At 38.6% G+C, this 13,785-nt stretch overlaps 1 protein-coding gene across 1 annotated transcript in view; it reads left to right on the forward strand.

Moving 5' to 3' along the window:
• Positions 1–13,785, forward strand: part of UTRN (utrophin) — a 478,322-nt gene that overhangs the window by 145,599 nt on the left and 318,938 nt on the right. The window contains exons 22-23 of the mRNA XM_069488656.1: positions 477–622; positions 1,290–1,502. Of these exons, the coding sequence (XP_069344757.1) occupies positions 477–622; positions 1,290–1,502 (359 nt within the window). The remainder of the gene's footprint in view (positions 1–476; positions 623–1,289; positions 1,503–13,785) is intronic.

The raw sequence follows: 13,785 nt of genomic DNA on the forward strand, positions 1-13,785 counted from the left end.
TTTCTCAGAGTACCTGTGGCCGCCTGGCTGTAGTATTTCTGTATAACGTCCATCACTCTGTAGATGGGTTTGTCTACACGCTTGAGTTTGCAGGAAGACTGCTTGAGAAGATCTTTGTTTTCTTTTATTCTTTGTGGAGCTAATGGGGAAGAGGAGATTATATGGGACAAAAGGGACATTGTTGTTCCATCTTCAGAGAGACATTTCATCACGATGAAATGAAGAAAAATGATAGTGGGTTAGTTAATATTTCAAACGTCAACATCCGCAGGAATGAAGTCACTGTCTGACTCTGAGAAATGCCAATGGAATGATCTATTATATTAACTAACAGAGACCCTTTTTAATTTTAATCGTGGGGTCTCACTTATTGTGTATTGGAATTCACTTATTATATATAGAAGATGAATGGTATATATAATAATATTAGGTTCTCAACATTATTTTCTCAAAGCAAATATTTTTTAAATAAGCAGAACTGAAGAGCCAACCTGGACATGAATATTTGGAAACATTGAAAACACTGAAAGATACGTTAAGTGATTCAGAAAGTAAGGCCCAGACATCTCTGAATGTCCTTAATGATCTTGCCAAGGTAGAGAAGGCCCTGCAAGAAAAAAAGGTAAGATATATTAATATATATTAAAACTCTAGAATTTGTAATATCTCATATTACATATTTTGGAGTGTTTTTCTAGAGTTTAAAAAAATTGGTCATTTTGGTCAAAACTGGTCCAAAAATTTCTTGTCATTTGAAGGTTAGTACTGTAATGTAGGATCTCAGATAAAAGAAAAGATAGTCATTAAATATTTTTAATAGAGGAAAAGCATATGTTCTCCTATTGTAATTAGCTTAAAACTCTCAACCTGTTCATAATCTGCTAAAATTTCTTTAATAAAAGAAGGACTATCAGTTGAATTGATTTGTGGTTTTTTTCTATGTTGAATAAAAATGCTTCGCTGATCATTCAGGTGAGTAGACTTCAGGTTCTGCACTATTTTATTAGATAAAAAAGACCAGCTGTTGGGCACTGCACACTCTGCCCACGCCTGATGTGTTGTTCCAGTGGTTTTGGTGTTGCGAATACATTATGTTGCCCACACACAACAGCTCATAAAGGAAAAGCTTTAGCTTTCTTGATTATGCCTATGTTTTTCATGAGCTTTTCACAATGGTTTTTTGATAAAAATGCTTTTTAAAGTGACTTTCGACTTTATGTAGCCCATATTATTATATTTGTACAGACACATTGTTGTGCATATTTTTAATCTTTTAAAACTTTTTCCAGGCCCTTGATGAAATCCTGGAGAGTCAAAAACCTACATTACATAAATTTGCACAAGAAACAAAGGCTTTGGAGAAAAACGTCCCTCCTGGTATAGAAAAAACATATAAGCAGGAATTTGATGATGTCCAAGGAAAGTGGAACAAACTAAAGGTCATGGTTTCCAAAGATCTGCATTTGCTTGAAGAAATTACTCCCAAACTCAGAATGTTTGAGGTAAATCCAGAGGCCACTAGGAGTTTAAGTTTATTACAGGGTAAATAGTAATTACCATGTAAGATTCAAAAATCTATTATTTGAGTATTTTACATTCTTTCTAGTCCCACATTTATTATGTACTTAAGCTGGGATTTATCAAAGGCGTACTTTTAATGTGCTGGAGAACACATTTATTTTTTCTGCCTTGCAGAAAAGTCTTCTTGGTAGAGGTAAACTGGACCTTGAAGATAAGAGAAAATTGCTTAAAAATGGTCAAAATAATATTTCAGGCAGTAGGGGCCTGCATGAAGTGTGGTGATTAGATTGTAGTGGTAACTCAGTTGGAGTGGTAGAAGTAGCCCAGGAAGTAGCAGATAGCCGAGTCCATGAACCTGGTTTTTTGGTTGTTGTTTTTTGTTTGTTTGTTTTTGTTTTTTAAGATTTTTGGCATTTGAAGTTGAAAATCTAAACTAGGCCATCGAAAACCAGTGTCACACTGGGAAAGCAAGTAGTTCCAGGGACACGAAAGTTCAGAAGCAGGATCCTTTGCTACATCTGAAAATGTTGACAGGTGAAGCAACGGTAAAGGTCAAGAGGAAAGGATAAATGTGAGGACATAAAATTAGAGAGTCAGTGTCAGATAAGACAGGTTGGATCGTAACGTTTTGCCTGTGAGAAAGGTGGAAGCGGAGTTTCCAGATCCGCCTGGGTTTCTGCTAGGAAAGGTCTGGGGAGAGAATGAACCAATCATATACTCTGCCCGCCACGGCTTCCTGTCCTCCTAGTGCCTCCTTACCTTGGGCTTTTTTCTTTTTTTTCATGGGTCAGGGATCTTTGCCTTTTTTTTCTTCACCAATGTATCTCATGATATACTTCTAAATAGTGCCTGGCATAGAGAAGGTATGCAATAAATATTTTTCAGTGAATGAAATGAGATTAGTAACAGGAGATTTAAATTTGGAGATATACATTTGGATGTAGGTCCTAAGAGATTTGGGTAAGTAATGTTGCCCGAAAAAGTGAAAAGATTGAAAGTGAAGACGAAACTTAAGAAAATGTATGTTTTTAACATCAAAGTCAGAGAACAGTGCTAGAAGAGGGGCTGGAAGACTGTACGGATCCCTGTGGACGGGATCCAGCAAGATCCCATGAGTGGTGACCATGAATTTGGAGGGACGCTCTTTGGCTCAGGAACTAATGGACAGTTCCAATGAGTGACCAGCAGTAGAATACAGAGGAGGGTTGTGTGTGTGTGTGGGCGTGTGGTGGTAGTGGCAGAAGGTAAGTGTAAGTGCGGTTCCAGACTGAGATTTCATTTGAATGAGTAATTAATTAGAAGAGAGGTGTGTTATGTGTGGCTTAGTATTTTTGACCCATTTAACTTTGTGAGTGGTCCCACTTCTTGTATGTTGTCAGTAGTAGTTGTTTCCAACTTGAAAAATGAGAATTACCCTATCTGTGATTCTAAAATGTTTGGTTATGGTTCAAGCAGTGGATTATTAGTGATTTTTAACTAGGAGTGATTTTTACCCTCCAGAGCAGGGGTCCCCAAACTATGGTGAGTTGTATAATTATTTCATTATATATTACAATGTAATAATAATAGAAATAAAATACACAATAAATGTAATGCCCTTGAGTCTTCCTAAAACCACCTGCCCCCACCCCCAATCCATGGAAAAATTGTTTTCCATGAAAATGGTCCCTGGTGCCAGAAAGTTTGTGGACTGCTGCTCCAGAGGACACCTGTTAATATCTGGAGACATTTTTGGTTGTTACATCTGTGGGGGAAGGTGTTTAGTGGGTAGAGGCCAGGGGTGCAGCTAAATTCTACACTGCATAGGACAGGCACCACAAGAAAAGCATTATCTGGCCCCAAGTGTCAAAAGTGCCAAAGTTGAGCAATGCTGGATTAAATATTTCTCATCTTTTCAAAATATCATCTTTTTGTATTCAAATTTAAATCTGAGATGTATTTGGGGAAATTTACAAATGAAGATTAACTTCAAGGTTAATCTTTTGACCTTTAAAAGTGTATTTTAGGGTTAGCTAAATGTGTGCCATATTTTAATATGAAATTTAAGGAGAATAAATATTCTCCCAAAACACAGAAGAGAGTCCTGTGGTTATAGTAATCCAGCTTTAGGATTTAGTGGGTTGTTACTAACGTTAGGATAGGTTACTTAATGTTGTTCCTAATCCAGGCACTTAAACTGGCCAGTTGGAGTGTGTGCCAAATATTTATTTCCATTAAAAATACCCCACATCAAGCATGTGTGTCTTGGTATTTAGGGATTTTTTTTGTTATTACAGTAGCAGACTTGTAATGTCCAGTTTTCTTTTGTTTGCTCCTTTGTATGCCAACTACAAGATTGTTGACAATGTCTGTATTTCTCAATTGTGCAACTTCATTGAAATGCAAGTATTTCAATAGATTTAGGAGGTACAAATGGCTTTTTTGTTACATGGATAAACTGTGTAGTGGTGAAGTCAGGGCTTTTAGCGTACCAGTCACCCTAGTAGTGTACTGTACCCAATAGGTAGTTTTTGATCCCTCACCCTCCCCTTTTTTGAGTCTCAAAAGTCCATTTTACCCACTCTGTGTGACCCATCATTTAGCTACAACTCACAAATGAGTACATACGGTATTTGTTTTTCCATTTATGAGATACTTCACTTAGAATAATAGCTTCCAGTTCCATCCAAGTTGCTGTAAAAGACGTTATTTCATTCTTCTTTATGGGTGAGTAGTAGTCCATGGTGTGTATATATACATACATACGTACACACCCACCACATTTTCTTTATCCGCTCATCAGTTGCTGGGCAATTAGGTCGATTCCATATCTTTGCAATTGTGAATTGTGCTGCGATAAACATAGGAGTACATCTGTCATTTTGATATCTTGCTTCTTTTTTTGCTTTGAAGTAATTGCTTGTTGCTTAACTACTTACAATGCACTTGGGAAAACTTTAAAATTGGTCCCCACAGTTATTAGATAATTACAACAAATATTCATTTGCAGGTTAGCATTATGTTCCCTTTTTCAATGACCTAATATAAAGCATTTTAAGTTCTATTTGTCTTTAAGGCAGGAGGCACGGTAGGTTTTAGATTCAATGCCAATTTTTAATGATGTTTCTGAGGAACAAAAATAATTGGATTGTTTATTTTTAAAATGCATTTTTCATTATTAAGTAATACACGAAGACTGCACATTGTGAAGAAATTGAATAACACAGAACTATTTAAAGAGAACATTTAGAGTTCCTGTTCTTCCCCAATACCATTTCCCACCATCCTAGAGGCAGCTGATATTAACAATGGCTCCTTGCTGGAGGCTAATGTATTCAAATTAAAAAAGAGGAGTCCATGAATATTGCTAATTCTACCCATTTTTTCCTCTACATTATAGAAACAAATGATATTGGAAAGCCATGAGGGACATTTAAGTAGATAGCACACCATAGAGCTTGGAGTGTGAATCCCACTGCTTAAAATAATAATGCCTTTCACTGACATAACACATTTACACTTTCAAAGTATTTTCATGGCTGTGTACTTCCTTTTTTCTACTATCTTATAATACTTGTAAGATGCTCTTGTGTGCAAATTAAAAAATTTTTTTTTATTTTTAATTATTATGGGTACATAATAGTTGTATATATTTATAGGGCACATGTGACATTTTGATACAGGCGTGCAATGTGAATTAATCAAATTAGGGTAACTGGGGTATCCTTATTGTTGATTATAGTCACTTTGTTGTGCTATCATGTATTGTTCATTCTGTCTATCAAACTATATTTTTGTACCCATTAACCATCCCCACTTTGTCCCTGTGCTCCCTGCTACCCTTCCTAGACTCTGGTAACCATCAGTCTACTCTCTGTCTCCATGGGGTCAATTGTTCTTAATATTTAGCTCCCACATGTGAATAAGAACATGTGAGATTTGTCTTTCTGTGCTTAGCTTTTATCACAATGTAATAATCTTAAGTTCCATCTATGTTGTTGCAAATGACAGGATTTAATTCGTTTTATGACTGTATAATATTCCATTGTGTGTATGTACGACAATTTCTTTATCTATTGATCCATTGATATGGACATTTAGGCTAATTCCAAATCTTGACTATTGTGAATAGTGTTGCAATGAACACGGAGTGCCGATATCTTTTCAATATACTGAATTCCCTTCTTTTGGATATATACCTACCAGTGAGATTCCTGGGTCATATGGTAGTTCTATTTTAGTTTTTTGAGGAACCTCCATTCTGTTCTCTATACTGTTTGCAGTAATTTACATCCCCACCAGCAGTGTACAAGGGTTCCCCTTTCTGTACATCCTTGCCGGCATTCATTATTGCCTGTCTTTTTCATAAAAGCCAAAATTTTAACTGGGTATGATTATATTTCATTGTAGTTTTGATTTGCATTTCTCTGATGACAAATGATATTGAGTGTTCTTTCATATACCTGTTGGCCATTTGTATGTCTTCTTTTGAGAAACGTCTATTCATATCCTTTGCACATTTTAAAGATTATTTGATTCTTTTCCTATTGAATTGTTGGCACTCCTTCTATATTCTAGTTATTAATCCCTTGCCAGATGGGTAGTTTGCAAATATTTTCTCCCATTCTGTGGGTCATATCTTCAGTCTGTTGATTGTTTCCTTTGCTGTGCAGAAAGAACCTTTTCACCTTATGTTGTCCCATTTGTCCAATTTTGCTTTGGTTGCCTGTGCTTTGTGGGTATCACTCAAGTAGTCCTTGCCCAGACTGATGTCTGAAGCATTTCCCCAATGTTTTCTTTTAGTAGTTTCATAGTTTCAAGTCTTAGATTTAAGTCTTTAATCCATTTTGATTTGATTTTTGTGCATGGAGAGGGATAAGGGTCTAGTTTCATTCTTCTGCATTTAGATATCCAGTTTTCTCAGCACCATTTGTTGAAGAGACTGTCCTTTCCCCACTGTATGTTCTTGGCACCTTTGTCGAAGATAAGTTCACTATAGACGTGTGGATTTATTTCTGGGTTGTTTATTCTGTTCCATTGTTCTATGTGTCTGTTTTTATGCCAGTACTATGCTGTTTTGGTTACTATAGCTCTGTAGTATAATTTGAAGCCAGGTAATGTGATTCCTCCAGTTTTGTTCTTTTTGCTCAGGATGGCTTTGGCTATTCTGGGTATTTTGTGGTTCCAGATAAATTTTATGATTATTTTTTTCTATTTCTGTAAAGAATGTCACTGGTATTTTGATGGGGATTGCATTGAATCTGTGTTGGCAAATTTTACTTTTCTGTTATGTCGTGGCATTGTAGTACTTTTCCTCATTTGCCTGCATTTCTTTTGTCTCCATGGCTGGTTCCTTTTGTACAGGTAGAGATTAGGCCTACATATTCATAGTATCATGCTCAAATACATTCTTAAATTCTTTTTATCTGTGCCATGTCAAAGTAATGATCTTGATTCCTGTACTTAAGAATTAAAATGTTAGGCCAGGCTCATGCCTGTGATTCCAGCACTTTGGAAGCCCAGGTGGGATGATCACTTAAGGCCAAGAGTTTGAGACCAACCTGGGCAACACAGTGAGACCCCATCTCTACGAACAATAGAAAAATTAGCTGGCGTGGTGGTGCATGCTTGTAGTCCCAGATACTTGGGAGGCTGAGGCAGGAAAATTGCTTGAGCCCAGGAATTTGAGGTTGCAGTGAGCTATTACGACGCCATTGCACTCTTGGTGGGGCAAGAGAGGGAGACCCTGTCTCCAAAAAAAAAAACCTGAAAAAACCAAAAACCAAACCAATTTAAATATTAATTGGTACTTTCACAAACTACCACAGCCCTTCCGGGTAGCAAAACATTTGAAAATACATGAAATAAGTAAATTTTTTTAAAAATTGATTTTAGACAGAATTTTGTTGTGAATGATGGGTATAAAATGTTATAAAATCCTAAGAGGCTGCTTATCTCTCATTGCCAGCAGTGATATCTATGGATTCTGCAAGGTATTTTGTATTTCCTTTCCCCTGTTCAACATCTCCTGCAGTGTGATGTAACTGGGAAATCATGAAAACGTCCCTAAGGCACACAAAAAACTTGGTCTTATATTTTCTACGCCACTCCTGCCTCCTCAGACTCCACTTCCAGTCCTTTCCTGCTGGGTTCACTCTCTCATGTCATCTCTTGCCAGGGCAATTCCATTACCCTTTAAATCTGACTCCCACTTCCTGCCTTTTCCCTCTGGAATTCATTTACCACTGATGCCAGAGTTACACTACTGAACAGGATGAGGGACGCTGTCTTCCCCATAGTTATACAAAGTACTTGCATAAACGTGTCATCACCCTGCCCCTTTCTTGCCGGAAGCAAAGCCCTTCCTGCATCCCCACTGTGAGCTGAGTCAGGTGAGGAGACCATGGTGAGTCACCAAGGACCACCCTGGACTATTGCCTTTCTCCAGAAATGTCACCTCAAAGTTGCTAGGGACTCACATCCTCCTCTTCTCTTGTTCACAACAATACCGACAGCTACATAATCATTCCCTCCTCTGTGATTCTGCTCTGTGTGTCGTTTATACCTGCACAATGACGCCAACTCAGGCCAATTTTTATTGTGGTTAGAACTGTGTGTCTGTCCTTCCCTAGGCATGAGCTGTTTGAGGATAGGAACCCTGTCTGGCATGTGGCAAGTGAGCAGATGTGAATGCAGCTACTCTGTAGGTGTCTTTCTAGTGAGGTGTTGGATCCTAAGTGACAGGACACCGGAGCAGTCAAAGGCCACACCGAATCAACCTGCCCTGACTCAGAATCTGGAGGGGGCGTGCTGAACTCAGAGACATGCAGAACCAGGTTTTGAAATTACTTTGGAAAGCACTTTGAGGTTAAAATGCAATAATAAATACTTTCTAAGAGTAATATGCAGTGTGACTGATTTAACTCTTTCTAGGTAACATAATTGATATTATTAACTCATGAGATTTTTTTCCCCCTCAGTTGTGAATGCATTGTACTTTACTAAAGGGAATAGTGGTATGTTCCATCTCTTAGATTTAAGAACTTTATTAGTTTTAGAGAAATAAATGTAGTGGCAATGTCATTGTTTGCCTTTTCTACTAAGTGAGAGAGCGCTTTTTCAAGGTAGTGCTTTTGAGGTTAATGAATGTTGCTAATGTAAAGCCAAACAAAATGGAAACCTTAAATTACTATTTTAATTCTGGTTTCACAGTTCTTTGTGACTTACAAAGCTGTGAACATTCCAACAGAAGGAGGAGGAGCAAAAGAAATGCCAAGAATTTAGCTGTAATCAAGTCTTGGGAGGTAGTTGCATATCTTGGAGTCTTACTGTCTTAACTCCAGAGTTACCAAGCTTTACATTTCCTCCATTCCTAGCTCAGGGGATGAGGATGGGGGATGGTAAGACAGGGTTAAAGGAATTGTTTTAGTGACCTTGCATTCCCTTTCTGTGACCCAACAGCAGGAGTTGCTCATCCAAAATGCTTATAAATCATTGCCTTTGAGCAGTGATGGTCAATGTAGAATTCTGACCCTTCTAAACTAGAATATTTGGTATTTTGATCAGAAATACCATATTAGGAATTTTATGTTTATTTAAGTATTTGCAAGTCAAAAGAATGAGATATGGCTGCCCGAGGTTAGTACTTACAGTTTATTTTTTTGCATGTGAAATAATGACAGACATTTGTTTTAGAGATTTACTAGTAGTTCTTATTTTCTGTTTTGCTTCATAAGAACTGAAGTCCCACAAAGATGTGTGTGTGTGTGTGTGTGTGTGTGTGTGCCTTTGTATAGTCATTCAGTAAGTGGATGGAGGTGGAGAAAATATCAAATACTCAGTGTGGCAGATTAGAAACTTGTAAGTGCATTAGCTGAGTGGTTTTTAAATGGACAGAGACACTTTTCGTGTGAGCTCTTTCACGTTGTTTGTAACCTCTTTGCTGTGGAATGGACTTGAACATGAGCAGACTTGTGGTATTTTTGCACAGGAAACATCTGCTACAAGTGGATCGAGGCAATATTTTGCTTCCAGGGAAAGAGGAGGTACCATGGGGGAATGGAGGGCGAAGCAGAGCTCCCTGTCTCATGCATTCACCTGCACACAGGTGGTAGCTAGTATTGATGTCTGTACCTCAGTAACCCTAACCACGTGGTGTGGTCACAGGCTGGGAACACAGAGGGAATCTGCCGCCAGCAGGCATTTCTAAAGTTTGGGCCTTCCCTCCTTTACCTGAGCTGTGTTTGGCCAGGTCTAGTCAAATAAATGGTTATTTTTAAACAGTTACTTTTAAACAGTTACAGGATCGAACAAGCATTAATGTTGGCAGCAATTTAGGCCGGGCGCGGTGGCTCACGCCTGTAATCCTAGCACTCTGGGAGGCCGAGGCGGGTGGATCGCTCAAGGTCAGGAGTTCGAGACCAGCCTGAGCAAGAGCGAGACCCTGTCTCTACTAAAAATAGAAAGACATTATATGGACAACTAAAATATATATAGAAAAAATTAGCCAGGCATGGTGGCGCATGCCTGTAGTCCCAGCTACTCGGGAGGCTGAGGCAGTAGGATCGCTTAAGCCCAGGAGTTTGAGGTTGCTGTGAGCTAGGCTGATGCCACGGCACTCACTCTAGCCAGGGCAACAAAGCAAGACTCTGTCTCAAAAAAAAAAAAAAAAAAAAATGTTGGCAGCAATTTAAAAAAATTAAACTGATGCTTATGCAAACATATACTCTTCCTGGCTGCTTGTTCTGGTGGTGCCTCTGATGGGACATAAACACCAAAGCTTGGAAGTGGTAACTCCTTTATGCTATTAATCTTGGTAGTGGTAAAGCAGTTGGGTTTGTAGCTTAGTAATAATAGCTGCCATTTAGTGCGTGCTTCTATGTGATAGCCTCTCTCCAAACATTATCTCTGTTTTTCAGAACAGCCAGGCGAGATCGTTGTTATTATTCCTGTTTTACAGATGAACTGCTGAGACTCAAAGAATACAAGTTAGTTTTCTAGTCAGGTGCTGAGCTCTGTAGTCAGACCTTAGTCTTTCTCTTCGCGTGGCACGCTGCCTCTCTTAGCAGTTGGCGTGGTCAGGATGACATGCAGGATTTTTAGTAGTGAGAACAGTGTGACTTTTCGGATTCTCATCTGTTCCTTTTGTCACTGTTGGGATGATCAGTTGGTCTACATGGCTTGCCTGTGTCTGCTGCTTTCCTCCTTTTTTCTCACATCGCAGTGTGAGAGTGAGGGAAGGAGCAGGTGCGTGTGAACTGCATGTGCCCACGTGGGTCTGTGTGTCTGAGAGAGAGAAGGAAGGACGGAGGAAGGAAGGCTGTTGAGGCCATTAAACTTCCTGTCATATTCCAGTGACTGGAGTAGTTAAGGCCGCCTTTTTCAATAAGAGCCAATAGTAGTTAAAGCCTCCTTGGAATATAATGTTTCCATATAAATTTTGAAAATCCGTGGCCCAGGAGACTATCAATTTTCCTTATTCATAACTTAAGTTAATGAATTTCCTAGTTACACGGCAGTGATGCATTTTCAACAAGCTCAGGATGGAGATTAACAGCACAAGAATCTGCGGTGACTAGTTAAATGGACAATTTAAACAAGTCATATTCTATGAACTCTGTGAATGTATTCCTACTTTTTCTCTTTTTGCACGTCTATCTTTTTTGGATACCCACCCCACCCTTCCCTGAGTTTGTCTTCCCAAGAAGCTTTCTATGATTAGATCTTAGAATGCTGGCGCAAACACAGAAGAGATCTGTAACCAAAAGAAAATACCTGGAGTAGCGTGAGCCTGCGTGGGTAGTGACAGGCGGGCTGGAGAACGGAGGGAGAGGAAGCTTGGGGAAAGGGCACAGTGGGACTCAGGGGACCTTGAAAGCTCTGTTTGGAGTAAAGAGGCTGTGGAAGTGCTCAGGTGGATGTGATACTAACAAAGGAGCCAGAACAGCCTGGCTATATAAGCCCTTTTTGCTTCCCATCTTCATCAGAGAGTGGCCCTCAAAACCAGAAAGGGTAGAACAGTCATTATTGAGAGTGCGTTAGAGCCTGAACCATGAACCACATGGAAAAACCACTCAGCTCCTCCAGGCACGTAAACCTGCATCTCAAATAACAGTAAGATTTTTACCCATGGTCTCAGGGTCACTCCATGATCTTGTGAGAAATTACTAGAAAAATGGAGATGGACAAATGTCCTAATTAAGGAGGAACATTAGTTTCTAGAAGCTAAAGACCTAAAGTAAACTTGACGTCAGTTCCTGGCAAAGCTGTAAGATACATGACCAATTAGAGATGTCATATGTGCTTAGGAAAGAATGTGACGGTCACCAGGAATCAACATGGGCACCACTAATAAACTGTGCCCAGACTCATTTCCTTTCAATGCTGCTTTCTTTTATTTTTTGGGGGAGGAATGCTACATTATTAGATACACAGAATAATGGAAGCTCACATTTGAAGGTGGACCCTTATGTAGTTCAAATAATGCTCACAAATTATTCTTGGCAGATCTTGATTTCACCAAAGTATTTGTGATCATCTCTTATAACCTTATAAGAAGAAAGTGGAAAACTAGGCAGATGCTACTGTTATGTAGATTCCTGTATTTTGAAAACTAAGCCAATATTTTGTCAATTAATGACTAACATGGGGTCCTCATGGGGAAACGCTCAGGTAGGCACTGTCACTGGCTTTATTTTTCACTTGGAAAAACCCAAAACTCAATAGCAACAACAACAACAACAACAACAAAAATGGGAAAAGGATACTCATCTGTGAGATTTGTAGATGAGATATCTGGGAGGAATAGCTGATAGCAAAGGGAAAAGACTAAACATTCAAAATATTTTGTTAGCTTGTAGTTATGCTGCTTTGTTAACATAACAAGGCAAAGTTTAGTATTTGTAATTATCAAGTTCTGAATTTATTACAGAAGTCAATTCAGCAATGTGTGGTAGGAGAAATATATTTTAAGGTAGTTAATGGGAATACTGGAGTTTTAGTTCACTGAATATTGTGGATAAAATATCTATACACAAATAAAAAACAAGAAGCAAACAACTGTACAACAAGAAAAACAGAACTAAAAAGATTTTATGTGGTATTTTATGAGTGTAATATCCGTATGTTAAATTCTATCTTTGTGATAAATTCCAACATTGTAAGCATAAAAATAGTTGGTTCTGGATAGCATTTTAAGGATGTTAGAAAATTGATGTAGTTTCTAGAACATGTTGACCAGAATGGTGTGTGCAATACCTGTATATCATGTCCTAGAGACATCGGGGAGGAACTGGGAATGTTTAATCAATAGAAGACTAGAGAAAGACGTGATAGTTGCCTTCAAATCTGAAGGGCTTTTTTGAATAGGATAGTAAATTTGTTTCTGTTCCTAGGGATGAACAAGAAGCAAAGAACCGAAGAAAGTACAAGAAAACAAATTCAGCTCAATACTAGGGAAATTAACAAGTGAGACTTACTAATGGTGAAATGGGAGTCCTTAGAAAGAAATGATCATTACTTTAGTATTAGAGCTCACGTTGCATCTATTTATTTGTATTCTTTAAGGCTCATTTTCAGTGTTACCTCCATCTGAAGTCTCTTTCTCTCTGTAAAATGTTTTTTTTCTCATTTGTCTTTGAACCCTCAGCACCATACACAACTGTATACAGTGAATGCCTAATAAATGTTGGATGAAGGAATGGAGCTGGGCGGTGGACTGTCTTAGGTTCTCAGATAACAAGCCCATCCAACAGCTGAACTAAGAATAATCCATTGTATTCCATTCGTTATGCTATTTGTTCATTGCTGCTCTGAGGAGCTAAGTTTAGGAGAAAATTTGTTCTAAGCTATGTGAGAGCAAAAGGTTTTGTAGCTGATTATACCTAGCAAAACATCTTTTTTTTTTTTTTTTTTTTTGTAATTTGAATTTTTTTAATGAGAACGTGTCTTGCTTTGTCACCCTGGCTGGAGTGCAGTGGCATCATCATAGCTCACTGTAACCTCAAACTCCTGGGCTCAAGTGATCCTCCTGCCTCATCCTCCTGAGTAGCTGGGACTACAGGCGTGCGCCACCAGGCCCTGCTAATTTTTTTATTTTTAGTAGAGAGAGGGTCTCACTCTTGCTCAGGCTGGTCTTGAACTCCTGACCTTAAGCAATCCTCCCAACTTGGCCTCCCATTGTGCTAGGATTACAGGCATGAGCCACCGTTCCTGGCCTGTAATTTGAATTTTTAATCATAGATATTGTTTGCTTTTAGGCAAAATAGCTTGGTTCACTGGAGAGTG

Source organism: Eulemur rufifrons, chromosome 15 (genome assembly GCF_041146395.1).
Source record: "Eulemur rufifrons isolate Redbay chromosome 15, OSU_ERuf_1, whole genome shotgun sequence".
Classification (NCBI taxonomy): domain Eukaryota; kingdom Metazoa; phylum Chordata; class Mammalia; order Primates; family Lemuridae; genus Eulemur; species Eulemur rufifrons.